Here is a 27,319-nt window from a genome sequence, read left to right on the forward strand (position 1 = left end):
ATGAGTTCAGGTCAGATTAGATTTTGCCACCAAAAGACTTAAATGAAAAAACTTTTAGTTTTCAGAGTTTTTTGGAGTTTAGATTTCTGGTTACGGTATCATGGACCCATAGTAGTAGCTTTTCTTTCTAGCAATAATTAGAACATCTAGACCAGATATTTTTTTTAGGGCACTCCCAGATCATGGAATTAAAACCATATTCTCTGCATGTACAAGATAGCTTATTTCTCTGTTAAATGTAGCAGGAGGGTGTGTATCCACCGGGATCTAAAAGTGGAATCAACTCATTAAGAACCAAACTTTTTGTTTTAAAGGGTCATCTGAGAGTTTAATTACTTTACATTTCACTGTGAAGGAGATAATTTGACGTGTAGAGTGGTATACTTTAAAATGAGGGGATGCTGTAGTCTAGTTTGCTCCTTTTACAGATGCCATTGATCTCTGGAAAGGCCATGTGAGGTAAAAGAGGACCCCACATTTTCTGACTCTGTAAATATCACACAGCTTCTGTATCAGAGCTAGTTAATATAATAAAGGCTATGAGGGAAAGTTACTATAACAGAAGAAAAGAAGCAGAGTGCAGGGATCCTGACCCCCAAAGCTCATCTGGGGAGAAATATCCCCAGAAGAAGCTCCGTGATTAGGCAATTGTGTAGCAGTTAAAACTGTTAGCAGTGAAAGAACGTAAGCAAGTTTAAATGCTTTTTGAATGGTTGAGGCAAGTCTTATAGATTTCTCAGAGAGGGGATTATAAAAATACTAGGAAAACAAATTTTTTGGTTTGCTTTTTCTGTTTGGATACATAATTGACAAAGAATGTTAGATTAACTGGATTCGGTACATGCTGCATATTTTAAGTATGTGAGGTAAAACCTTATAATATAAGCTTCCCACATTTAGGTGCAATATTCCTTTTCAGTTATGTTTCCTTACCAGTCATTTCCTTTTTTCTCATTGCTGTATCTGAATTTCAGGCACACGTGTCTTCTTAGGAGAAGTCAAGTATATTAAACACCATTAAAACAAAATTCGACCTATAAACATCGATAAAGAAAGATGTGTGTGAAATAGTGTACTAGCTTTCCGTTGCTTGTTGTAGCATTGCTGTAAACTCAGCGCCTAAAATAACACAAATTTATTATCTTAGCGTTCTTTAGGTTAAAAGTTGGACACAAGTCTCGCTGGGTTAAAATCAAGGTGTCAGCAGGGCTGCGTTTTTACCTGGAGGCTCTAGGAGGGAATTCGTTTCCTTGCCTCTTCCAGCTTCTAGAGGCCACCTACATTCTTTGGCTTATGGCTGCCCCCTCCCATCTTCAAAGCCAGCAATTTAGCAGCTCTCTGACACGGCTTGTTATCATCACCTCTCTTTCTCAAGCTCTCCTCTGCCTCTCTCTTCCACTTTATTTATTTATTTATTTATTTTATACAGCAGGTTCTTATTAGTCATCAGTTTTATACACATCAGTGTATACATGTCAGTCCTAATCTCCCAATTCATCACACCATCACCACCCCCCGCCCCGACACTTCCCCCCTTGGTGTCCATACGTTTGTTTCTCTACATCTGTGTCTCTATTTCTGCCCTGCAAACCAGTTCAATTGTACCATTTTTCTAGGTTCCACATATGTGCCTTAATATACAATATTTGTTTTTCTCTTTCTGACTTAACTTCACTCTGTATGACAGTCTCTAGATCCATCCATGTCTCAACAAGTGACCAAATTTCGTTCCTTTTTATGGCTGAGTAATATTCCATTGTATATATGTACCACATCTTCTTTATCCATTCGTCTGTCGATGGGCATTTAGTTTGGTTCCATGTCCTGGCTGTTGTAAATAGTGCTGCAATGAACATTGGGTGCATGTGTCTTTTTGAATTATGGTTTTCTCTGGGTATATGCCCAGTAGTGGGATTGCTGGGTCGTATGCTAATTCTATTTTTAGTTTTCTAAGGAACCTCCATACTGTTCTCCATAGTGGCTGTATCAATTTACATTCCCACCAACAGTGCAAGAGGGTTCCCTTTTCTCCACACCCTCTCCAGCATTTGTTGTTTGTAGATTTTCTGATGATGCCCATTCTAGCTGGTGTGAGGTGATACCTCATTGTAGTTTTGATTTGCATTTCTCTAATAATTGGTGATGTTGAGCAGCTTTTCATGTGCTTCTTGGCCATCTGTATGTCTTCTTTGGAGAAATGGCTATTTAGGTCTTCTGCCCATTTTTGGATTGTGTTGTTTGTTTTTTTAATATTGAGCTGCATGAGCTGTTTATATATTTTGGAGATTAATCCTCTGTTGATTCGTTTGCAAATATTTTCTCCCATACTGAGGGTTGTCTTTTCGTCTTCGTTGTAGCTTCCTTTGCTGTGCAAAAGCTTTGAAGTTTCATTAGGTCCCATTTGTTTATTTTTGTTTTTATTTCCATTATTCTAGGAGGTGCATCAAAAAAGACCTTGTTGTGATTTATGTCAAAGAGTGTTCTTCCTATGCTTTCCTCTAAGAGTTTTATAGTGTCTGGTCTTACATTTAGGTCTCGAATCCATTTTGAGTTTATTTTTGTGTATGGTGTTAGGGAGTGTTCTATTTCATTCTTTTACATGTAGCTGTCCAGTTTTCCCAGCACCACTTACTGAAGAGGCTGTCTTTTCTCCATTGTATATCCTTGCCTCCTTTGTCATAGATTAGTTGACCATAGGTGCGTGGGTTTATCTCTGGGCTTTCTGTCTTGTTCCATTGATCTATGTTTCTGTTTTTGTGCCAGTACCATATTGTCTTGATGACTGTAGCTTTGTAATGTAGTCTGAAGCCAGGGAGTCTGATTCCTCCAGCTCCATTTTTTTCCCTCAAGACTGCTTTGGCTATTCGGGGTCTTTTGTGTCTCCATACAAATTTGAGATGATTTGTTCTAGTTCCGTAAAAATTGCCATTGGTAATTTGATAGGGATTGCATTGAATCTGTAGATTGCTTTGGGTAGTATAGTCATTTTCACAATATTGATTCTTCCAATCCAAGAACATGGTATATCTCTCCATCTGTTGGTATCATCTTTAATTTCTTTCATCAGTGTCTTACAGTTTTCTGCATACAGGTCTTTTGTCTCCCTAGGTAGGTTTATTCTCAGATATTTTATTCCTTTTGTTGCAATGGTAAATGGGAGTGTTTACTTAATTTCTCTTTCAGATTTTGCAACATTAGTGTATAGGAATGCAAGAGATTTCTGTGCATTAATTTTGTATCCTGCAGCTTTACCGAATTCATTGATTAGCTCTAGTAGTTTTCTGGTGGCATTTTTAGGATTCTCTATGTACAGTATCATGTCATCTGCAAACAGTGACAGTTTTACCTCTCCTTTTCCAATTTGTATCCTTTTATTTCTTTCTCTTCTCTGATTGCCATAGCTAGGACTTCCAAAACTATGTTGAACAATAGTGGCGAGATTGGACATCCTTGTCTTGTTCCTGATCTTAGGGAAATGCTTTCAGTTTTTCACCATTGAGAATGATATTTTGCTGTGTGTTTGTCGTATATGGCCTCTATTATGTTGAGGTAGGTTCCCTCTATGCCCACTTTCTGGAGAGTTTTTATCACAAATGGGTGTTGAATTTTGTCAAAAGTTTTTTCTGCATCTATTGAGATGATCATGTGGTTTTTCTTCTTGAGTTTCTTAATATGCTGTATCACATTGATTGATTTGTGTTTATTGAAGAATCCTTGCATCCCTGGGATAAATCCCACTTGATCATGGTGTATGATCCTTTTAACGTGTTGTTGGATTCTGTTTGCTAGTATTTTGTTTAGGATTTGCAACTATATTCATCAGTGATATTGGTCTGTAATTTTCTGTTTTTGTAGTATCTTTGTCTGCTTTTGGTATCAGGGTGATGGTGGCCTCATACAATGAGTTTGGGAGTGTTCCTTCCTCCACAATTTTTTGGAGGAGTTTGAGAAGGATGGGTGTTAGCTCTTCTCTAAATGTTTGATAGAATTCACCTGTGAAGCCATCTGGTCCTGGACTTCTGTTTGTTGGAAGATTTTTAATCACAGTTTCAATTTCATTACTTGTGATTGGTCTGTTCATAGTTTCTATTTCTTCGTGGTTTCGTCTTGGAAGGTTATACCATTCTAAGAATTTGTCCATTTCTTCCAGGTTGTCCATTTTATTGGCATAGAGTTGCTTGTAGTAGTCTCTTAGGATGCTTTGTATTTCTGCGGTGTCTGTTGTAACTTCTCTTTTTTCATTTCTAATTTTATTGATTTGAGTCCTCTCCTTTTTCTTGATGAGTCTGGCCAATGGTTTAGCAATTTTTTTTATCTTCTCAAAGAACCGGCTTTTTGTTTTATTGATCTTTGCTATTGTTTTCTTTGTTTCTATTTCATTTATTTCTGCTCTGATCTTTATGATTTCTTTCCTTCTGCTAACTTTGGGTTTTGTTTGTTCTTCTTTCTCTGGTTCCTTCAGGTGTAAGGTTAGATTGTTTATTTGAGATTTTTCTTGTTTCTTGCGGTAGGCTTGTATAGCTGTAAACTTACCTCTTGGAACTGCTTTTGCTGCATCCCATAGGTTTTGGATCGTCGTGTTTTCATTGTCATTTGTCTCTAGGTATGTTCTGATTTCCTCTTTGATTTCTTCAGTTACCTCTTGGTTATTTAGTAATGTATTGTTTAGCCTCCATGTTTGTGTTTTTTACTTTTTTTCCCCTGTAATTTATTTCTAATCTCATAGCATTGTGGTCGGAAAAGATCCTTGCTATGATTTCAATTTTCTTAAATTTACTGAGGCTTGATTTTTGACCCAAGATGTGATCTATCCTGGAGAATGTTCCGTGCGCACTTGAGAAGAAAGTGTAATCTGCTGTTTTTGGATGGAATGTCCTATAAATATCAATTAAATCTATCTGGTCTATTGTGTCATTTAAAGCTTGTGTTTCCTTATTTATTTTCATTTTGGATGATCTGTCCATTGGTGTAAGTGAGGTGTTAAAGTCCCCCACTATTATTGTGTTACTGTCGATTTCCTGTTTTATAGCTGTTAGCAGTTGCCTTATGTATTGAGGTGCTCCTATGTTGGGTGCATATATATTTATAATTGTTATATCTTCTTGGATTGCTCCGCTTATCATTATGTAGTATCCTTCCTTGTCTCTTGTAAGATTCTTTATTTTAAAGTCCATTTTATCTGATATGAGTGTTGCTACTCCAGCTTTCTTTTGATTTGCATTTGCATGGAATATCTTCTTCCATGCCCTCACTTTCAGTCTGAATGTGTCCCTAGGTCTGAAGTGGGTCTCTTGTAGACAGCATATATATGGGTCTTGTTTTTGTATCCATTCAGCAAGCCTGTGTCTTTTGGCTGGAGCATTTAATCCATTCATGTTTAAGGTAATTATCGATATGTATGTTCCTATGACCATTTTCTTAATTGCTCTGGGTTTGTTTTTGTAGGTCCTTTTCTTCTCTTGTGTTTCTCACTTAGAAAAGTTCCTTTAGCATTGTTGTAGAGCTAGGGTTGGTGGTGCTGAATTCTCTTAGCTTTTGCTTGTCTGTAAAGCTTTTGATTTCTCCATTGAATCTGAATGAGATCCTTGCCGGGTAGAGTAATCTTGGTAGTAGTTTCTTCCCTTTCATCACTTTAAGTGTATCATGCCACTTCCTTCTGGCTTGTAGAGTTACTGCTGAGAAATCAGCTGTTAACCTAATGGGAGTTCCCTTGCATGTTATTTGTCGTTTTTCCCTTGCTGCTTTCAATAATTTTTCTTTGTCTTTAATTTTTGCGAATTTGATTACTATGTGTCTCGGCATGTTTCTCCTGGGTTTTTCCTGTATGGGACTCTCTGCGCTTCCTGGACTTGGGTGGCTATTTCCTTTCCCATGTTAGGGAAGTTTTCGACTATAATCTCTTCAGATATTTTCTCTGGTCTTTTCTCTTTCGCTTGTCCTTCTGGGACCCCTATAATGCAAATGTTCATGTGTTTAATGTTGTCCCAGAGGTCTCTTAGGCTGTCTTCATTTCTTTTCATTCTTTTTTCTTTATTCTGTTCCGCAGCCGTGAATTCCACAATTGTGTCTTCCAGGTCACTTATCCATTCTTCTGCCTCAGTTATTCTGCTATTGATTCCTTCTAGCATAGTTTTCATTTCAATTATTGTATTGTTCATCTATGTTTGTTCTTTAATTCTTCTAGGTCTTTGTTAAACATTTCTTGCATCTTCTTGATCTTGCCTCCATTCTTTTTCCAGGGTCCTGGATCATCTTCACCATCATTATTCTGAATTCTTTTTCTGGAAGATTGCCTATCTCTACGTCATTTAGTTGTTTTTCTGGGGTTTTATCTTGTTCCTTCATCTGGTACATAGCCCTCTGCCTTTTCATTTTGTCTGTCTTTCTGTGAATGTGGTTTCTGTTCTACAGGCTGCAGGATTGTAGTTCTTCTTGCTTCTGCTGTCTGCCCTGTGGTGCATGTGGCTATCTAAGAGGCTTGTTGTCTCTTCCACTTTTAAGGACTCTGTGATTATGCTGAGTCCATCTGGATAACTAGGATAATCTCCCCAACTTAAAACAAGCTGATTAGCAGTTTTATTTCCCCTTTGCCATGTAGCCTAACATATTCACAGGTTCTGGGCATTAGGACATAGGTATCTTGGGAATCATTATCCTTCCTACATTATATAATAAGTAACAAAGTTGCAAGACTGTTTGTAGAGTTTTAATTCCATTTGGATTTGAAAAACTGAATGTTGGTTAGAAATCATGTGGCATAAGGAGTATATCCACTTTAAGAAAACACTGTATTCAAGAATATGACACCAAAAGAGAAGAAAGCTCATCTGCTTTATTCATTTTACCGATTCTCAACAGTTTTGATTGACAGGCAGTAGGACACAATTTGGTTTACGAACAGTGAATCAGTTGCATGAAGTGTGCTTGTGCACTCCCACACCCTCCCAGAGCAGTTCTCTGGTTTCCCCCCGGGCATTGTTTAACTTTTATCAAGGGACCAGTTACTCCCTGATCTCTCATAGATGAGCATAGGTTAGACCTGGCCTCAGAACTTTTCTGTATGCTGTGAACTGTACATTTTACTAAAAGTTAATTACTATGACACACAAAGCATAGTACCACTTAGTAATCATATTTATTAAATGAATAGCATTTATTAAATCTGTTCAGATATATCTTTCATTTACATGTACCCTTCATCCAACTTTGAATGAGTCAAAATCTTTCTAAAATAAGCATTAGGTAGAGAGTTATTTCCTCCAGATATACAGATGGGAAACTGTAAGAATTCACAGGCAACCTGGAGTAAACAGATGGTCTTACATCACTCCTGCCGGTGTGGGCTCTTTTCAAAGCACAGTGACGATGCCATACCCTTTTGCAGAAAAATAATGAATTTGGCCCCAGTATTTTTATCATTCACACATCTAAAACCCCGTTGCTCTTATTTTCATGAGTTTTGGTGCCCTTAAAAATGTGAATTTCTTAGTTGAAATGCATTGAGCGTTTCTTTCTGCCTGTCAGTATTTCTAGCTCTTACTTTATTAAACATTGAGTTTCTGAAATGATAGGTCATGATATTTGTACTGTTATTTTCATATAGCTCTCTTCTATTAAATGGTAGATTTAAAAATAGATATTTTAAATTCAAACTTCTTTCTTCCAGCCCTTTGGATTATGGTTTTGAATTGAGGTTGATTTGGGGAAAACACTGCTAGTTCCAATACATGGAAAACTTTGTTTTAATGATGTAATTCTGTGTGTGTGCATTACTGGAAAATGAAATTAAAACTGTTTGAATCTGATACATTACTGGAGAGATTGCAGAAATTCTTTTTTTTTTAATTTTAATTTATTTATTTTATTTATTTATTTTTGGCTGCCTTGGATCTTTGCTGCTGCACGCGGGCTTTCTCTAGTTGCAGTGAGAGGGGATTCCTCTTCATTGTGGTGCACAGGCTTCCCGTTACGGTGGCATCTCTTGTTGCAGAGCACAGGCTCTAGGCACGTGGGCTTCAATAGTTGTGGCTCATGGGCTCTAGAGCGCAGGCTCAGTAGTTGTGGTGCACGGGCTTAGTTGTTCCACAGCGTGTGGGATCTTCCGGGACCAGGGCTCGAACCCGTGTCCCCTGCATTGGCAGGCAGATTCTTAACCACTGTGCCACCAGGGAAGCCCCAAGAAATTCTTGTTTACTTAATTGGTATTTAAGTGTTCATATGTCCCAGCAGCTTTTAAAAAGTAGCCTTAATTTGTGTGTAATGAATACTTAACACATTGAGTTTTCAGATTGAACTTATTTATAATAAAAAACAAATGAAAAAAATCTGTTGCCTGACAAAGAACAGCTAGGTTGTGGGTAGTCTTTTCTCACTTTGACATTACATTTGACGATCAACAGGCATTTTTATAAGCTCAGTGGGCAGGCTCAGTCTAGAGATTTGACTTTGGCAGGCGGGATGTGAAATAGTTTAAATAGTTTTGCTGTGTATTTATTGCCCAGTGAATGTGCACTTGTTGGAGAGCTGCCTTTTTTTCTTCTTTTTTTAAAATCTGACAGATAAAATAGCAAAGTGCTCTTTGACTGCTCTTCATGCTTACGTGTGTTTTGCCGTTTAGGGTTTTATATACCTTTTGCAAGGAGGGAATGATTTGGTGATGGAGTGCTGCCACTGACCGATGGACTCAAAGAAGAAAAGGTAAAACCATTTTGTCCTTTTCCCCTACCCTTCTAGGAAAACACAACAGACAGTTCCACTTATGTGTAGCTTCTCTTCAGTTTAATTTTCTTGTTGATGGCTATTAAGTAGGAATAGTGACATTTGTGTTGATTGGTAAAGAGAGAAAGATAATTACAATAAAGCTTGTTAGTGGTACACTTTGTTGCTAGTTCCTTTCTTACGCTTATAAAAGGCACAAAATGTCTTCACCATTTTAAAGCTTTTGAAGCCATTTTTTTTTGTCACACATAATTTCAGGTTTTCAAAAGTAGCCTTATTAATTGTAATTCTATCCTTAGAGAACTCGGCGCCATGAATGATATTTTGAAAGGAGGGTTAGGTTTGTGGCTTTCCTTTCATAAAAACATGGTTATGCCTAATTACAGTTCAGAGGAATATTATTTAGCAAAAGTAGAGAAAATCCTAGGTATTATAAAATAAAGAAAATCAAAAAAAGTTTCTGTGCCTCATTAAAATATTGGCATCAGTGTTCTAGAAAAAAGAATATGAAAATAAATGCCCCATCTATGGTGACACAAAGGAAAATTTTATATAAAGGGAAACCCAGAGTATGTTAATGTGGCCTTTTCTTGGAAAGGGAGGCATTTGGGATACGGTCATTGTTACACAGCTGTGTGTTTTATGTTCTTTGAACTAGGGTTATCAGATGGATAGAATTCTTTGGCTAGAACGTGAGTAAAGCATGAAGGATTTTACTGGTACCCGTTATAAATTTGGTTCTTAAAAAATTAAATAAGAATTATAGAGCTTAAGCTTGGTATAAAGGGAAATATGGATCTCTGTTCCTTCTGTCTTTCTCATCAAATACTTTTTTTTTAAATACCAAATTAAAAACTGAAAATTTAAAATAAGACTCCAACTTGGGACATGTTATAACTTTAACATCTAAACAAGGAGTTAATGTACTGAGAAGTAAGAATCTTGAAATTTTAAATCAGAAAACTTCAAAAAGTAGCCCAGGTTTTGTTTGCTTCTTAGATAGAGATAAGTAATTTGTGGGTTTATCCTCAAATCATTTATATAAATAGTAATTTTACCTCTGCTCCTGTGTCATAACCACGGCATAAAATAGGTGCTAAACTATCTGACTCAGTCACCCATGTACTGGTAAAAGGTATAAATCTCATGACGGTATGAAGGATAAAAGATACAGTTCTGAACTGGAGGAACAAGCTATTTTTAAGCTATTTTTCTTGATGTTTGTAGCTCAACAGAAGCTGAAGGATCCAAAGAAAGAGGCCTGGTCCATGTGTGGCAGGCAGGCTCCCGTTCTGTAACACCAGAGAGATTGCCAGGCTGGGGAGGAAAGACTGTTCTTCATGCGGCCCTTGGAGTGAAACATGGAGTTCTTCTGACTGAAGGTATTGAAAAGAATGGCTTAGCCAACACTAACTGAGACTCTGACCAGTGTCGGAGCGTATAGGAGCAGCTGAGAGTTACTGGGTACGAGGGATTCTGAGTGAACTTTGCTGGAGCTTATGCTTTTTTTGTTTTCAAAATATGTTCTTACTCCCTTTATCAGAAATCAGATGAGTTCTTATATTTAAGATGTACCATAACTAGAATAAAAGGGAGAATTACAGTTTAAAAATCTTGTAGTGATAAGTACATGAAAAATTAGATTTTTTAAAAGATTACGTATTCAGAGACCCTTTTACTATACCTTTGTTCATTAAATGTATCATAATAATAATGCTAATAATAGCTAATGTTTATTAAACAATTATATGTGCCAGGCACTGCACTACGCACTTTATATGTATTATCTCATTGCGTCTTCACAGCCACCTTATGAGGTAGCTGCTGTTATTATCCCCACTTCACAGATGAGGAAGCTGAAGGTCAGGGAGATTAAATTGTTTTCCCAAGCACACACGACTATGTAAAGGGTCAGAGTTAGGGTGGGAACCCAGAAGTCTAATTTCAAAATTTGCTTTTTAAATCTCTTGGCTGTACTGTCTCAGTACCGTTTTTCTCAGGCATAAATAGCAGCTCATAAGAACATATAATAAAATCTACAAATCTGTATCAGAAACATAGGCTATAATCTATATAGAGAGCTGCCTTTAATTTTGATGGCACTTTACTGACAGTCATGGCAAATTTGATTTGGGTCAGGACTGCCATCAGCTTCACTAATTTATAAATTTCTACTCTGTAAGTATTTATTAAGTATTTAACAATGCTGTGGTATCTTCCTTGTAGGAACTAAGGGAAGACAGATTCTAGGAAACAAAGCATGAATCTGACCATGGTGGTTTTTTGGGGCAAACATGGATTTCTTTCTAATTTCTTTATTATTATGTCACTTTTATTATAATAATACATAATACTATTATTATTATTGTATTAGGCCAGAATTTGGAGAAAGCCTTATTTTTCAAATGTGAACTATATCCAGTACCTTCCCTATGGGCTTCAAAATCTATAGTTCTCATATAAGTAGAATTCTGTTACTGTCGTTTTATTAGCCCCTCAGTAAGATATTTAGGAATCCTTCACGAGCATGATATCTTTAAACATATAGAATCAAACCTAAAAGCCTGGGAAAACTGAGGGAAAACTTAAAAAAAAAAGGTAAATAACCTATGTTCATGTTTAAGCAGTGTTCTGGTTTAAGTGTCAAAGTAACAAAAAATCTCAGCTCACACAAATGTGTAGCTTGAAATGGCACAAAGATCTCAGGTACTTTCTTTTCTAAGTGAGGAAATGGTTCTGATTGAATACTAGAAATTTTCAAGCTTTGTCTCTATTCAATTTAACCATTAGCTCATAATTCAATGAGGGCACCTCATTGACTCACTATTTTTGAGGTATTCCAGGCTAAAAAAATGATGTCTAAATATTCACTTCTCTGCAATTTGCTCTGGAGAGACTGTTATTCTAATGGAATATAATACCAATTGAAAGTGTTGGCGAACTGTTGCAAGTGTGTTATATCACTTGGGAAGAAAAGTTTAAAAGATCTTAACCAGTGAGCTTATTTTCTCAGTACTCTATACAAATTAGAAATTCCCTAATAAAAGCTGATCTTCCCTCTAGCCACTATTGTGTTTTTCCTTACATAGATGTTGTAGTGAGTTTGAGTGTATAAATGTATCTGCTATGTGTAATAGGCCAAAGATAAAGTATGCCTTTTTTTATCAGCAACTCAATTGCTGCTTTGTGGAGGAAAAATAGTACCTATTTTCATTAATTTAAAGAAAATGGGTGACCCTCTGGTCACATAGGAAAGAAAGGATGGTGGGCTTTGTTTAATATTTTTAAAAACCCATGGCCAAGTCTTTGTTCCATTTGAGGTTTTTAGCTAGCATAAATCATTTGCACATACCCCCAAATTTCCCCAACACCTGCAGTAAAACTATGACTTGGTAGCACACGTGAACACAAATAGGTTATCATCATTCATGTACCCAACTCACTGGTGCCTTCCCTTTTAATTCTAAAGCCAGCTAGTCATGGCTTCATTTGTTTTTTTCTTTGTTTTGTTGTGATTTGCTTTTTAAACAAATGACATCTCAGGAAGGCTATCTAGTACACAATATATATTATAAATAACATTTAAAAATTATACATAGTATGCTACACAACGCATGTTAACATTGGTGCTCTCAGTCCAACCTGGAGGTATAAAGCTAATTTCATAGTTTTGGCCAAAGTGAATCTCTAATATTTTTATGTCATGGCATAATTTTTTGCTGCTCTGACTTATTCAGTAGTAGTGAATGTTGTAGATATTAGCGAATGTGTCTGTTTTATCTTCTGCTTATTTTATCTAATCATGTCATGATCATTATTTTGTCTTTGAACTCTTGGAATCTGCTTCTGTAATAGCCTGCAATGATAGCCATTAGTAACGGATCGATGCTAGGAGTTTGTAGGATAAGGCTGAAGGAGAGGAACAATACCCTTCATCTGAAGTAGTCTCCTGCAATTTGTAGAAATTGTCACTATATTTCAGAATGTTAAAAGATGTTATTTGTTAAAAGATTCATAAGTGTGGAATGCTATCTGCTTCAACCAAATTTCTACAACTGTGCTTTTGAAAATTAAAAAAAGAAAAAAATCTATTTTGTTAAACCTAGAGGGGACTAAAAGTTAGCTGACAAAATTTCTAGTTAATTCACTAACTCCCTCCCTTTTTTTTTTTTTTAAACCTTCAGATGGTGAGGTCTACAGCTTTGGGACTCTCCCCTGGAGAAGTGAACCAGCAGAGATTTGTCCGAGTAGCCCCATTCTAGAAGAGGTGCTGGTTGGGCAGTATGTCATTACTGTGGCAACAGGGAGTTTCCATAGCGGAGCAGTGACAGAAAGTGGCGTAGTGTACATGTGGGGGGAGAACTCTGCTGGCCAGTGTGCGGTAGCTAACCAGCAGTATGTTCCGGAACCAAACCCTGTCAGCATTTCTGATTCCGAGACCAGTCCTTTGTTAGCGGTCAGGGTCTTGCAGCTGGCATGTGGCGAGGAGCACACTCTGGCGTTGTCCCTAAGCAGAGAGATTTGGGCATGGGGTACCGGTTGTCAGTTGGGTCTCATTACCACTACCTTCCCAGTGACAAAGCCACAAAAGGTGGAACATCTTGCTGGGCGAGTAGTGCTACAAGTTGCCTGTGGTGCGTTCCACAGCTTAGCCCTGGTGCAGTGCCTCCCTTCCCAGGATCTGAAGCCAGTGCCAGAAAGATGTAACCAGTGCAGCCAGCTGTTAATTACAATGACTGACAAAGAAGACCATGTGATTATATCAGACAGCCATTGCTGTCCATTAGGCGTGACACTGTCAGAATCCCAGTCAGAAAACCAGGCCAGCACTGCCATCAGCCCCTCCACTGAAACCCTTGATGGCCAGGGAGAAGTGTTTGAGAACACCTTCGTACAAAATGAGCTGCCTGCTGCTACTGAACTGAATGTTGGAAATGTTCAGACCACAAGTGTTGAGACCATTTCCTCCCCACAAGATGTCATGGGAACACCTGAAATTTCTTCTGCAAGAAGTATACCATCGTACCCTGACACTCAGGCAGTAAATGAATACGTGCAGAAACTGTCAGATCATTCAGGAAGAGAGAACTCAGAGAATGGTGAAAAGCCAGTGCCATCTCAGGTACCTGCTAAATTTTATAATATAAAGTTGAACCATATGAGTTTTCTTGAGAAACTTTAAAATACCTAAGTGTTGGTGCCATTTTTTATTTTTTGAGTTTGACTATTAATCTGTCTTATCATGCAAGCCTAGATAAGGAAAACCCTGGATTAATTCAAAATTACTTTTCATGTTCAGATTCTGGCCCTTTATTTATGATGTTGAAAGATGTTATTCTGGGATTCTTTTGTAAGTAGAGAAATCCCATTTTTTTTCCCCAAGTACTTTTTCCCCCATGGCTAAGGTGGGCCCCTGAAGAGTTTAATCTAACATGACTATATATTCACAAAGAATTCTCTTATCTGTATTTGTAGCACTCTTCAGATACTATTGAGAAAAATCCTTTCCTTCTTTATCAGAGAAGGTTGCTGTGTGGCGGATCCCTCGATTATAGGCAGACTTGAAACTGACTGGCATTACATATTGTTTGAATTCTTTTCAGTTATACCAGTGGTCCTCACTGGGCATCACTGGGCGGAGGGTTTTATATTCTCTTCATCTCGTTTAAACTACTTTCACTTTGAAAACTTGTAGTAAGTGGAGAAAAGCTATTTACCAGGGGCATGTAGTAAGCTGTGTCTCCCTACTTAAATTGTTCTAAAGGTTACTTGTTTTTTTACTCTTAGTGGAAGCCTTTTGCTTTTGCTTTCCCAAAACTCTAAGAAAACAAATCTAAACAAAAACATATAATCCTAGGGACTTCCTTGGTGGTCCAGTGGTTAAGACTCAAAAAAAAAAAAATAATCATAAAAGAGCTGCCTTGTGGCGTTGCTTTCAGGTTTTTGAAACCACATAGCCTCTGGATTCTTCATCACTGTTGTTTACTGGTTCAGAATGGGAACGTTGCTTAGAGGTGTTTTTAGAAACAGTTTTTATTTCACAGTCTACTCACCGAACCTTGTAGATGTTTGATTTTTTTTAAAATTTTTTATTAAGAAGCTGTTTGGAGAAAGAAAAATCTAAACAAAGCAAAAGTAATAATTGAACAGGACTTGTACATGCTTATAAAAAAGCTAGATTTTGACTTTCCAAAAGTCATTTCTCTGATTTATTAAAGTTGTAGTTAAAAGTCTATTGTATACTGTTTATTTGAATAATAGATTATCATCATTGAAATTGCACTTTCCTTTGGACCTGTTTGGTTAAACATTTAAAGTTTTGGTTACCTATGCTAGTTTTGGCAGTGTGTGTTTAACTAAGTGTAATTCCATCTTTGTAAATAGTGTCTCAATCATACAGCTAACCATTAGGAATTTATGTGGCTAGGACAAGTTTTTTTCTTCTGGCCAGATGTAATTGAAAGAATATCTCACGTTTGTGAAATAAACCAAAGTATTTGGCAATGAAGCATATATTTCATTATTGCATTTTGCTATTGGTTGATTGGAACTCCTGAAATTATGTCTTCCATCAAAATTGCTGGGCATGTGTTTTTGTTTTATTTATTTACTTATTTTATGAATTGTTAAATATAATTAAGTAGAGGAGCCAGTTAGAACAATAGCTTAAAGTTTATATAAGGTAGAGTTTTTTTGACTTTCCTCCAGTAAGAACTCCCTAAATTAGTCACCCCTAAATACCATCACTGCTTCTGTTATGAGCTTTTGTAAATAGATGTTGGAAATAGTGACACCAGTTTTTCTGAACAAGTTATCATGAGAACTGTGTCACCAAGGAAGTAATAGGCTTTGTATTTATCTTTTTTTATATGGTATATTTGTTTATTTTGTTGGCTATTTTAATTAAAGACTCACATTTTGTTGAATTTAGTATTTAATTGAACAAAATGTATTGAGTGCCTACTACATGCCAGGCACTGTGCAGGGAACAGGAATTATTTCCTTTAAGAAAAATCAGAAGCCAGTGTTAAAAAATATTTTTGGTTTGGTTTGCAATTCAGGACAAATTAAGATACACACACACACACCCTCCCACCCCTTGGGATCTTTGGGTAGCATAGGAAACAAAATTTTCATTGTGACCTATGCTCATGAGCCAAAAGCCTTTTCATGTGTTAGTAGGTATATCTAGTGACTTTCTTTTTTAGTAAACAGTGGTGCTTGACAGCTCAGAGTAAGTGTTAACTGATTTTTCACTAGATACCAGAAAACTTTAGTTGGCTTTCTAATACAGCTGTGAATAACGCTAAGAACCTTGGATCCAAATGTTTAATGATTAACCTACCACATTGCTGGATGGTAGTGAGAGCAAAGGTAATCTTTCAGTTTACCTTGCCCCTGGGTCATGGAAAATAACTCTTGATGAAACAGTAGAAGGACAGAAATTTCAGAACATAGTTTGGGGGCGGATAGTTTAGAGATATAACTAATTTTTCTGCCTGTGTATGCCATATATACATTTGTGTTCATAAAACATTTTAGGAAGAGCCTTTTCTTCTTAAAATGTAATTTTTTCTCATTATTTCTTAGTAAAAATCTGTGTAATTTTTCCTAGTAGTGATCAATAATAAAACTTGCATTTTTCCAACCTCCTATCCAGGGCTATTACCTCCTATTGAAGGTGATGTTTTCCATACCTTCCCTTCCCTCTCCCTTCTACTGTGTTTATTTTATAAAAGCAGCTGGGACCTATTTTTAAATACCATGATAAAACACCACTCAAACAAAAGAAAGTACTTTTGATAAGGAACTGTATTTTAAGCACTCATTTCCATCTATGTGTTAAATCTGTGATCAAGAAGGGATACCTTTAGGTTGGAGATGAAGAGACCTCTTATTGTTTTAGATTCTTGTATTTGCAAATAGTGATAGATGTTACACTTTCTTTTTATTGATCGCTTGTTGTATACGGGATTGTATTTTTATATACTTTTTTACGTGTGTATATTTTAGCCTCTTGTAGCAGAAGCGATTCCTAATCTTCACAGCCCAGCAACCACAAGCACTTCAGCCCTGAACAGCCTAGTGGTCTCTTGTGCATCTGCTGTTGGTGTGAGAGTGGCTGCTACATATGAAGCTGGGACCTTGTCTCTTAAGAAAGTTATGAACCTTTATAGTACAGCCCCTTGTGAACCTGGAGCTCAGGCAGGCAGTAGTCCCATAGGCCCAGAAGGTCTGAAAGATAGCAGAGAAGAACAGGTTAAACAGGAGTCAATGCAAGGAAAGAAGAGTTCAAGTCTTGTGGATATCAGAGAAGAAGAATCAGAGGGAGGCAGCCGAAGACTCTCTCTCCCTGGGTTGTTGTCACAAGGTAAGGAAATAACCAGCTTTTGTGAGTTGACTTTTGGTGAATCCAGGATGCTCCTGACATCACATGCTATTTATAATAAATTCGCTTTCCTAACATATTCAGATGTCAAAATTTATAAATAGCTTTTTAAAAGCTACATGTTTCTCTACTTTAGACCCTCACTTTTTCATAATACCTGCTTCTGCTGATGAACCTTGTTTTGAGTCTTATTTGATTGTTCTGGAATGTAGCAGTAGCCTCCTTATTTCCTGGGTGGGCCTGGACTCCAGATCAATGAAGTTGCAGATGTGATCCTGAGGAGTTAATGTACTTATGCCCTGAAAGTGAAGATGATCTTAAGCTTCAGTAAGAGAAAGCTTCATTTTCTGAAACCCTTAGCAATCAGCTTCTTAGCATCTTGAGAATATTGCACAGTTGTTGCTTCTGCATTCTCACTCAGTTCAGGAGTCTCAGTCATCTAGACTTTTGCTCCTCAAGGTGGCCTGCAGACCAGCAACAGGGAGTTTGTTAGAAGTGCGGGATTTCAGGCTGCATACCAAACTTAATGAATCAGAATATACATTATAACAAGATCCCAAGGTGATTAACATGCACATTAAAGTTCAAGAAGTATTGGATTAGATCAACCAGGGGTTGGCAAAGTTTCTCTTTTTTTTTTTTTGGGGCCCCGACCAGCGATTGAACCTGCGCCCTTGGCAGTGAAAGTGCAGAGTCCTAACTACTGAACCGCCAGGGAGTTCCTGGCAAACTTTCTCTGTAAAGAGCTAAAGAGAAATATTTTGTGATTTGTAGGCCATACAGTCTCTGTTACAACTACTTGACTTTTCTTAAAAGCGGTCATAGACAATACATAAATAAATGAGCTATATTCCAATAAATCTTTATTTACAAAAACAGGCGGTGGACTATATTTGACCGATGGGCTATAGTTTAGAGCTTTGCACAAAATGGTATAAACCAGTGGTTAGGAAGTTAGGAATACTAGACTAGACTAAAACTTACCTTTTCTGCTATGTCCCTATTCCCTACCCTTGTTCTACTTACTGCTCTTGTGCCACTGAGCACTTTTGCTATCCTGCCTCCTGATTCTCATCGCCACTAGATTCATCTGTGCAAATAAAACCCTAGTCCTGATTGTGTGTGTGTGTGTGTGTGTGTGTGTCCCATGAATTCTGCTAAGTCTGAAGGATAATCTTGGGCCAAAATGTTCTTATTCTGAAATGTCCTTTAGCATTTTCAGTATAAATATAATATTTGAGATCTCCTTGAACCACAAATGTGGGATATTGATTTTTGTCATGCCATTAGACCATGCGAAATATGCAATTCTACTAACAGACTTATTTCCTTAGGTTAAATTTTACTTAGTAAACTTAAAGTATCTTTAGAAAAATTTTCCATGTACTCTTTCTCTCTCTTTTAAAATGATCTAGAATACATCTTTGAGGAAACCTCAAGTAGGTGTATTTGAGTCTTTGTATGTACAAGTGGATGATACACTCACCAGAAAAGATTGTGGTCTTAGCCGGTGATGATCACTTTCTTTGTGGCCCACAACTTAATGACCAAGTGACTTAAGTCTGTACCTAGTGACATTTGATGATTTTCTTCAAAACATATCCTGTCACCAGATCGGTGTACAAGATTTACACAGTGTTGTATGCCTTTGTTACAATTTTGAACACTCTAAAAGATGTCAGCATTCTTTTTTAAAAATATTAAGTTCTCTATAAAATAATTTAAAGTAGGCAGCAAAATACAAAATCTCTTTAGTACTTCCCATTCATAACCATTTCCTCACTGTAGAAACTTTTAAGTTTTATGTCTAAAATAAATCTTTTGTTACAATATTTATAGTATGCTTGAACTTAGACCTTAATTTGGAAAGACTTAACTTTTAACTCTGCTTTGAAATGGGAAAAATATTTGTTAGCCTTAGTGTAGTATTTTGTTAAGCTTATTCTTTAGAATACCAGTTCCATAGGATGTCACGTAGACATTCTGTATAACAAATGTTATACAGAAAAGGATTTTGTGGCTAAATGTTTGGAAGTGGGGCAGGGTTAAACAGATTTAAACAGGACTTTTAATTGCAGGGCTTTTCAGCACCCTTAGCATGCTAATGCGTGTGTGTGAATCTCTACAGGGGAGGTAGGGGGGAGGAAAGAATGCAGTAGGCAGTGTTTACCAAACTCATTTGACCACTTAATCCCCAGTTTTGCTGAGAACCTGTAGAATATGCTTCACAAATACCATGTTAGTGTATTTCTTTGAAAATCAACAGTTCATTAAAGTGGTACCTTTTTCCTTACCCATCCACTCCCTCATGATATCTCTGGTTTGTTTTCAGTTTCCCCCAGGCTCTTGAGAAAAGCTGCACGGGTGAAAACGCGGACAGTGGTTCTGACCCCGACATACAGTGGAGAAGCGGATGCGCTCCTGCCTTCTCTGAGAACAGAGGTGTGGACCTGGGGGAAAGGGAAGGAAGGACAGCTGGGGCATGGTGATGTTCTGCCTAGGTGAGTGCTGCCAGTGTTTACTGTTAGAAATTAGCTTAAACAACCTCTCTCCTGGGAAGGTCTCCAAATCTCCATTTCCTCATAGAGGAAATCTGGTTTCTTCTAGCTCTAGATTATTATACACCATTAACTCTGATAAAAAACAAAACAAATACCTCCCACCCCCAATCAGTCTTAGTCTTGAATTCGTTTCTAGCAATAAAGGACTTAAGTATCTATGGTATATCTTTCCATGTCTTCTTTGATGTATATTCATCTTAGAATACAGAAAGGGGTGTTTGGGATAAGATTGTATTTCATTGGAACACGTGAATGGTTCAAATTTTTAACTTATAGAAAACAACCAACAATTTTTTTTTTACCTGAAAGTGGTCTATCTGCTGCTGCCAGAATAAGTATAACCACAGTAATAAACCATGTCTATTCATGTACATCACGGAAAAACTGTTTTGTTTAAGAGAAACTCTTATGATATTAACAATAGGTATTTGTGAAAGTGTGTAAATAGAATGATTATCTAAAACAGCCAGTTAATATAAATGTCTCTTTTATTCCTAGCAGAGTGAGAGCAACTAATGTGTTAAAAAAATGACAACTCCCCTCTTTGGTTATATTTCATTGTCCTGAGTATATTCTCTGCCATATGAATCATTCAGTTGTTTTATGATTCTTAACAGATTCTGAACTATGGTGGTTAATTAGTGATTAATAGACAAAAGATTAGGTTAAAACCATTAAAAAGTATTTATATTTAGGAGTAGATTGAACATACATCCAGTATTTTTATCTTAATGTTTTCTTTTGAAATTTTTACTTGAAAGCACTTACTCCATAATTTGAGAAAGGCCATGATTCTTGCTGAGAATACTTCTTACTTTGAATTTTATGTGTGTGTGTATGTTTTTCTTTAAGGCTTCAACCATTGTGTGTAAAATGTCTGGATGGTAAAGAAGTAATCCATCTGGAGGCAGGTGGTTACCATTCTCTTGCACTTACTGCGAAATCCCAGGTAGGAGGCAAACTATTAAAAGCTGATCTTCATTTCATGGAGGGCCAACCTGATGAGACTGGACCATCATTTATTGAGTATATGCTGTGTGTCAGGCAACAATCCCGTATCTCATTTGATCTTTTCAGTGTTTTACATTGCACTGTATTATTTCCATTTTACAGGTGAGGAAAGGGAGGTTTAGAGAAATTATGTAACTTGGCTAAAGTCACACACGTGACTGTAGACTTTGGATTCAACATTGGCCTACTTGACAAAGAAGCTTTCTATAACGTGCTCTTATGGAAAAATAGAACTGAGTTTTCTAGGGTATGGGTGAATTTCTGTTTTCTGATGAAGAAAATCCATATGTAAGACACTAAGAAACCAAAACGCATTTCTCTCTTAAAATTGTGGGACCTGAAAGTGACCTCCAGAATCATTTAAAACCATGCGCATATGCATAAACCCTCCTAAGGAAAGTAGTTTTTCAAACTTATTCTTAAATATATTCATATAATGATTCTTCATCAGTCCCTTTATCTTTTTAAGAAAAGTCAGTAAAAGATTCTAAAACCTTTAAGTGATTTATTTTGACTATCACATAGTAGGATAGCCAAAAAGCTATTATATCTCATATAAATAAATATAAATATTAGGAAAGAAAAGGATAATTTTATTATTATTAACATGATGAATCATCAAAAAGGCTTAAAAATAAGAAATTAGGAAGGTACCAAGTTACAAAATAAGCAAGGTGAAGAAAGCATACTTGGGGAAAAAGAAGCTGTTCACAATTACAACAAAAGTATTAAGGAAATAGGAACATCGTTAATAGGAAAAGTGTAGAGCCCACATGACACAAATTCAAGAACTCTTCTAGTTATAAAAGAAAATAGGAGTAAAGAGAAATTTTATTTTTATTATTATTTTTATTTTTTTTGAATTTTTGAATTTTATTTATTTTTTTATACAGCAAGTTCTTATTAGTCATCCATTTTATACATATCAGTGTATACGTGTCAACCCCAATCGCCCAATTCAGCACACCACCATCCCCACCCCACCGTGGTTTTCCCCTCCTTGGTGTCCATACGTTTGTTCACTACATCTGAGTCTCAACTTCTGCCCTGCAAACTGGTTCATCTGTACCATTTTTCTAGGTTCCACATACATGCGTTAATATACAATATTTCTTTTTCTCTTTCTGACTTACTTCACTCTGACAGTCTCTAGATCCATCCACATCTCAACAAATGACTCAGTTTCATTCCTTTTTATGGCTGAGTAATATTCCATTGTATATATGTACCACAACTTCTTTATGCATTCGTCTGTCGATGGGCATTTAGGTTGCTTCCATGACCTGGCTATTGTAAACAGTGCTGCAATGAACATTGGGGTGCATGTGTCTTTTTGAATTATGGTTTTCTCTGGGTATATGCCCAGTAGTGGGATTGCTGGATCATATGGTAACTCTATTTTTAGTTTTGTAAGGAACTTCCATACTGTTCTCCATAGTGTCTGTATCAATTTACATTCCTACCAACAGTGCAAGAGGGTTCCCTTTTCTCCACAACCCTTCCAGCATTTGTTGTTTGTAGATTTTCTGTTGATGCCCATTCTAACTGGTGTGAGGTGATACCTCATTGTAGTTTTGATTTGCATTTCTCTAATAATTAGTGATGTTGAGCAGCTTTTCATGTGCTTCTTGGCCATCTGTATGTCTTCTTTGGAGAAATGTCTATTTAAGTCTTCTGCCATTTTTGGATTGGCTTGTTTGTTTCTTTAGTATTGAGCTGCATGAGCTGTTTATATATTTTGGAGATTAATCCTTTGTCCGTTGATTCGTTTGCGAATCTTTTCTCCCATTCTGAGGGTTGTCTTTTCATCTTTTTTATGGTTTCTTTTGCTGTGCAAAAGCTTTGAAGTTTCATTAGGTCCCATTTCTTTATTTTTCTTTTTATTTCCATGACTCTAGGAGGTGGATCAAAAAAGATTTTGCTGTGATTTATGTCAAAGAGTGTTCTTCGGGGCTTCCCTGGTGGTGCAGTGGTTGAGGGTCCGCCTGCCAGTGCAGGGGACACGGGTTGGTGCCCTGGTCCGGGAAGATCCCACATGCCACAGAGCGGCTAGGCCCGTGAGCCATGGCTGCTGAGCCTGCGCGTCCCGAGCCTGTGTGCCACAATGGGAGAGGCCACAACAGTGAGAGGCCCGTGTACCACCAAAAAAAAAAGAGTGTTCTTCCTATGTTTTCCTCTAAGGCTTTTATAGTGTCCAGTTTTACATTTAGGTCTCAAATCCATTTTGAGTTTATTTTTGTGTATGGTGTTAGGGAGTGTTCTAATTTCATTCTTTTACATGTAGCTGTCCAGTTTTCCCAGCACCACTTATTGAAGAGGCTGTCTTTTCTCCATTGTATATCTTTGCCTCCTTTGTCAAAGATTAGTTGACCATAGGTGCACGCGTTTATCTCTGGGTTTTCTCTCTTGTTCCATTGATCTATGTTTCTGTTCTTGTGCTAGTACCATATTGTCTTGATTACTGTAGCTTTGTAGTATAGTCTGAAGTCAGGGAGTCTGACTCCTCCAGCTCTGTTTTTCCCTCAAGACTGCTTTGGCTATTCGGGGTCTTTTGTGTCTCAGTACAACTTTTGAGATGATTTGTTCTAGTTCTGTAAAAAATGCCACTGGTAATTTGATAGGGATTGGATTGAATCTGTAGATTGCTTTGGGTAGTATAGTCATTTTCACAATATTGATTCTTCCAATCCAAGAACATGGTATATCTCTCCATCTGTTGGTATCATCTTTAATTTCTTTCATCAGTGTCTTACAGTTTTCTGCATACAGGTCTTTTGTCTCCCTAGGTAGGTTTATTCCCAGGTATTTTATTCTTTTGGTTGCAGTGGTAAATGGGAGTGTTTCCTAAATTTCTCTTTCAGATTTTTCATCATTAGTGTATAGGAATGCAAGAGATTTCTGTGCATTAATTTTGTATCCTGCAACTTTACCAAATTCATTGATTAGCTCTAGTAGTTTTCTGGTGGCATTTTTAGGATTCTCTATATATAGTATCATGTCATCTGCAAACAGTGACAGTTTTACTTCTTCTTTTCCTATTTGTATCCTTTTATTTCTTTCTTTTTCTCTGATTGCCATGGCTAGGGCTTCCAAAACTATGTTGAATGATAGTGGCGAGAGTGGACATCCTTGTCTTGTTCTTGATCTTAGGGGAAATGCTTTCAGTTTTTCACCATTGAGAATGATGTTTGCTGTGGGTTTGTCATACATGGCCTGTATTATGTTGAGGTAGGTTCCCTCTATGCCCACTTTCTGGAGAGTTTTTATCATAGATGGGTGTTGAATTTTGTCAAAAGCTTTTTCTGCATCTATTGAGATGATCATATGGTTTTTATTCTTCAACTTGTTAATATGGTGTATCACATTGATTGATTTGCATATATTGAAGAATCCTTGCATCCCTGGGATAAATCCTGCTTGATCATGGTGTATGTTCCTTTTAACGTGTTGTTGGATTCTGTTTGCTAGTATTTTGTTGAGGATTTTTGCATCTATATTCATCAGTGATATTGGTCTGTAATTTTCTGTTTTTGTAGTATCTTTGTCTGGTTTTGGTATCGGGGTGATGATGGCCTCATACAATGAGTTTGGGAGTGTTCCTTCCTCCACAATTTTTTGGAGAGTTTGAGAAGGATGGATGTTAGCTCTTCTCTAAATGTTTGATAGAATTCACCTGTGAAGCCGTCTGGTCCGGGACTTCTGTTTGTTGGAAGATATTTAATCACAGTTTCAATATCATTACTTATGATTGGTCTGTTCCTATCTTCTGTTTCTTCCTGGTTCAGCCTTGGAAGGTTATACCTTTCTAAGAATTTGTCCATTTCTTCCAGGTTGTCCATTTTATTGGCATAGAGCTGCTTGTCATAGTCTCTTAGGATGCTTTGTATTTCTGTGGTGTCTTTTGTAACTTCTCCTTTTTCATTTCTAATTTTATTGATTTGAGTCCTCTCCCTCTTTTTCTTGATGAGTCTGGCTAATGGTTTATCAATTTTGTTTATCTTCTCAAAGAACCAGCTTTTAGTTGTATTGAACTTTGCTATTGTTTTCTTTCTTTCTATTTTATTTATTTGTGCTCTGATATTTATGATTTCTTTTCTTCTCCTAACTTTGGGTTTTGTGTGTTCTTGTTTCTCTAGTTCCTTTAGGTGTAAGTTTAGATTGTTTATTTGAGATTTTTCTTATTTCTTAAGGTAGGTTTGTATAGCTATAAACCTCCCTCTTAGAACTGCTTTTGCTGCATCCCATAGGTTTTGGATTGTCGTGTTTTCATTGTCATGTGTCTCTAGGTATGTTCTGATTTCCTCTTTGATATCTTCAGTGATCTCTTGGTTATTTAGTAACATATTGTTTAGCCTCCATGTGTTCGTGTTTTTTACGTTTTTTCCCCTGTAATTCATTTCTAATCTCATAACATTGTGGTCAGAAAAGATGCTTGATATGATTTCAATTTTCTTAAATTTACTGAGACTTGATTTGTGACCCAAGATGTGATCTATCCTGGAGAATGTTCTGTGTGCACTTGAGAAGAAAGTGTAATCTGCTGTTTTTGGATGGAATGTCCTATAAATATCAATTAAATCTATCTGGCTTATTGTGTCATTTAAAGCTTGTGTTTCCTTATTTATTTTCATTTTGGATGATCTGTCCATTGGTGTAAGTGAGGTGTTAAAGTCCCCCACTATTACTGTGTTACTGTCGATTTCCTGTTTTATAGCTGTTAGCAGTTGCCTTATGTATTGAGGTGTGCCTATGTTGGGTGCATATATATTTATAATTGTTATATCTTCTTGGATTGCTCCGCTTATCATTATGTAGTATCCTTCCTTGTCTCTTGTAACATTCTTTATTTTAAAGTCTATTTTATCTGATATGAGTATTGCTACTCCAGCTTTCTTTTGATTTGCATTTGCATGGAATATCTTCTTCCATGCCCTCACTTTCAGTCTGAATGTGTCCCTAGGTCTGAAGTGGGTCTCTTGTAGACAGCATATATATGGGTCTTGTTTTTGTATCCATTCAGCAAGCCTGTGTCTTTTGGTTGGAGCATTTAATCCATTCATGTTTAGGGTAATTATTGATATGTATGTTCCTATGACCATTTTCTTAATTGCTTTGGGTTTGTTTTTGTAGGTCCTTTTCTTCTCTTGTGTTTCCCACTTAGAGAAGTTCCTTTAGCATTTGTTGTAGAGCTGGTTTGGTGGTGCTGAATTCTCTTAGCTTTTGCTTGTCTGTATAGTTTTTGATTTCTCCATCAAATCTGAATGAGATCCTTGCCGGATAGAGTAATCTTGGTTGTAGCTTCTTCCCTTTCATCACTTTTAGTATATCATGCCACTCCCTTCTGGCTTGTAGAGTTGCTGCTGGGAAATCAGCTGTTAATCTTATTGGAGTTCCCTTGTATGTTATTTGTCGTTTTTCCCTTGCTGCTTTTAATAATTTTTCTTTGTCTTTAATTTTTGCGAATTTGATTACTATGTGTCTTGGCATGTTTCTCCTTGGGTTTACCCTGTATGGGACTCTCTGCGCTTCCTGGACTTGGGTGGCTATTTCCTTTCCCATGATAGGGAAGTTTTCAACTATACTCTCTTCAAATATTTTCTCTGGTCCTTTCTCTCTCTCTTCTCCTTCTAGGACCCCTATAATGCAAATGTTGTTGCGTTTAATGTTGTCCCAGAGGTCTCTTGGCTGTCTTCATTTCTTTTCATTCTTTTTTCTTTATTCTGTTTGCAGCAGTGAATTCCACCATTCTGTCTCCCAGGTCACTTATCCATTCTTCTGCCTGAGTTATTCTGCTATTGATTCCTTCTAGTGTAGTTTTCATTTCAATTATTGTCTTGTTCATCTCTGTTTGTTTGTTCTTTAATTTTTCTAGGTCTTTGTTAAACATTTCTTGCATCTTCTTGATCTTTGCTTCCATTCTTTTTCCGAGGTCCTGGATCATCTTCACTATCATTATTCTGAATTCTTTTTCTTGAAGGTTGCCTATCTCCACTTGATTTAGTTGTTTTTCTGGGGTTTTATCTTGTTCCTTCATCTGGTACATAGCCCTCTGCCTTTTCCTCTTGTCTGTCTTTCTGTGAATGTGGTTTTTGTTCCACAGGCTGCAGCATTGTAGTCAAGAAATCTTATTTTTAGATGAGAAGAATCAACGTTGCAAAAATGCCATTTCTCCTAGATTATTAAATCAGTAGAGTGTAAATTCAGTACAATCCCCAAATATTCCAATAGAATATTTACAACCTAATAAAATGATTCCCAAAATTATTCTAGGAGAATAAACATAGGAGTTGCCACATAAATTCTGAAAAAGAACAGAAAGGAAGAGTAAGAATTAGCCTTATAAAATATATTATAAAACTACAAACAGATTATTATAACAGAAATATACCTGTAGAATTGAAATAGACCCAAGTGTATGTGAGAATTTATTCTATGATAAAAAGTGGGCATTTCAAATCAGGTGAAAAAACAAGACTGAGTGCTCAGTAAGTACTGTTAGAACCACTGGCTTCTATTTACAGAAGAAAATTAAGATAACTTTACATATTCTAATTCCATATGGAGTAAAGATGTAGATTTTAGAAATAAAACCTTACAGGTGTAAGAACACAGTTAGGTGATTTTTTTTTCCAGTAATCTT

At 36.7% G+C, this 27,319-nt stretch overlaps 1 protein-coding gene across 8 annotated transcripts in view; it reads left to right on the forward strand.

Moving 5' to 3' along the window:
- The window catches only part of ALS2 (alsin Rho guanine nucleotide exchange factor ALS2), an 86,573-nt gene that overhangs the window by 8,335 nt on the left and 50,919 nt on the right, over positions 1-27,319 (forward strand). For all 8 annotated transcript variants that reach the window (XR_014294825.1, XR_014294826.1, XM_082630021.1 and 5 more), the window contains exons 2-7: positions 8,618-8,697; positions 9,946-10,100; positions 12,903-13,840; positions 16,732-17,089; positions 19,440-19,608; positions 20,521-20,617. Coding sequence is in view for 6 of the 8 variants with exons in the window: in XM_082630021.1 (XP_082486147.1) it covers positions 8,678-8,697; positions 9,946-10,100; positions 12,903-13,840; positions 16,732-17,089; positions 19,440-19,608; positions 20,521-20,617 (1,737 nt within the window). In the remaining 2 variants the exon portion in view is untranslated. The remainder of the gene's footprint in view (positions 1-8,617; positions 8,698-9,945; positions 10,101-12,902; positions 13,841-16,731; positions 17,090-19,439; positions 19,609-20,520; positions 20,618-27,319) is intronic.

Source organism: Mesoplodon mirus, assembly GCF_964341445.2.
Source record: "Mesoplodon mirus genome assembly, chromosome: 8".
NCBI classification, from domain to species: domain Eukaryota; kingdom Metazoa; phylum Chordata; class Mammalia; order Artiodactyla; family Ziphiidae; genus Mesoplodon; species Mesoplodon mirus.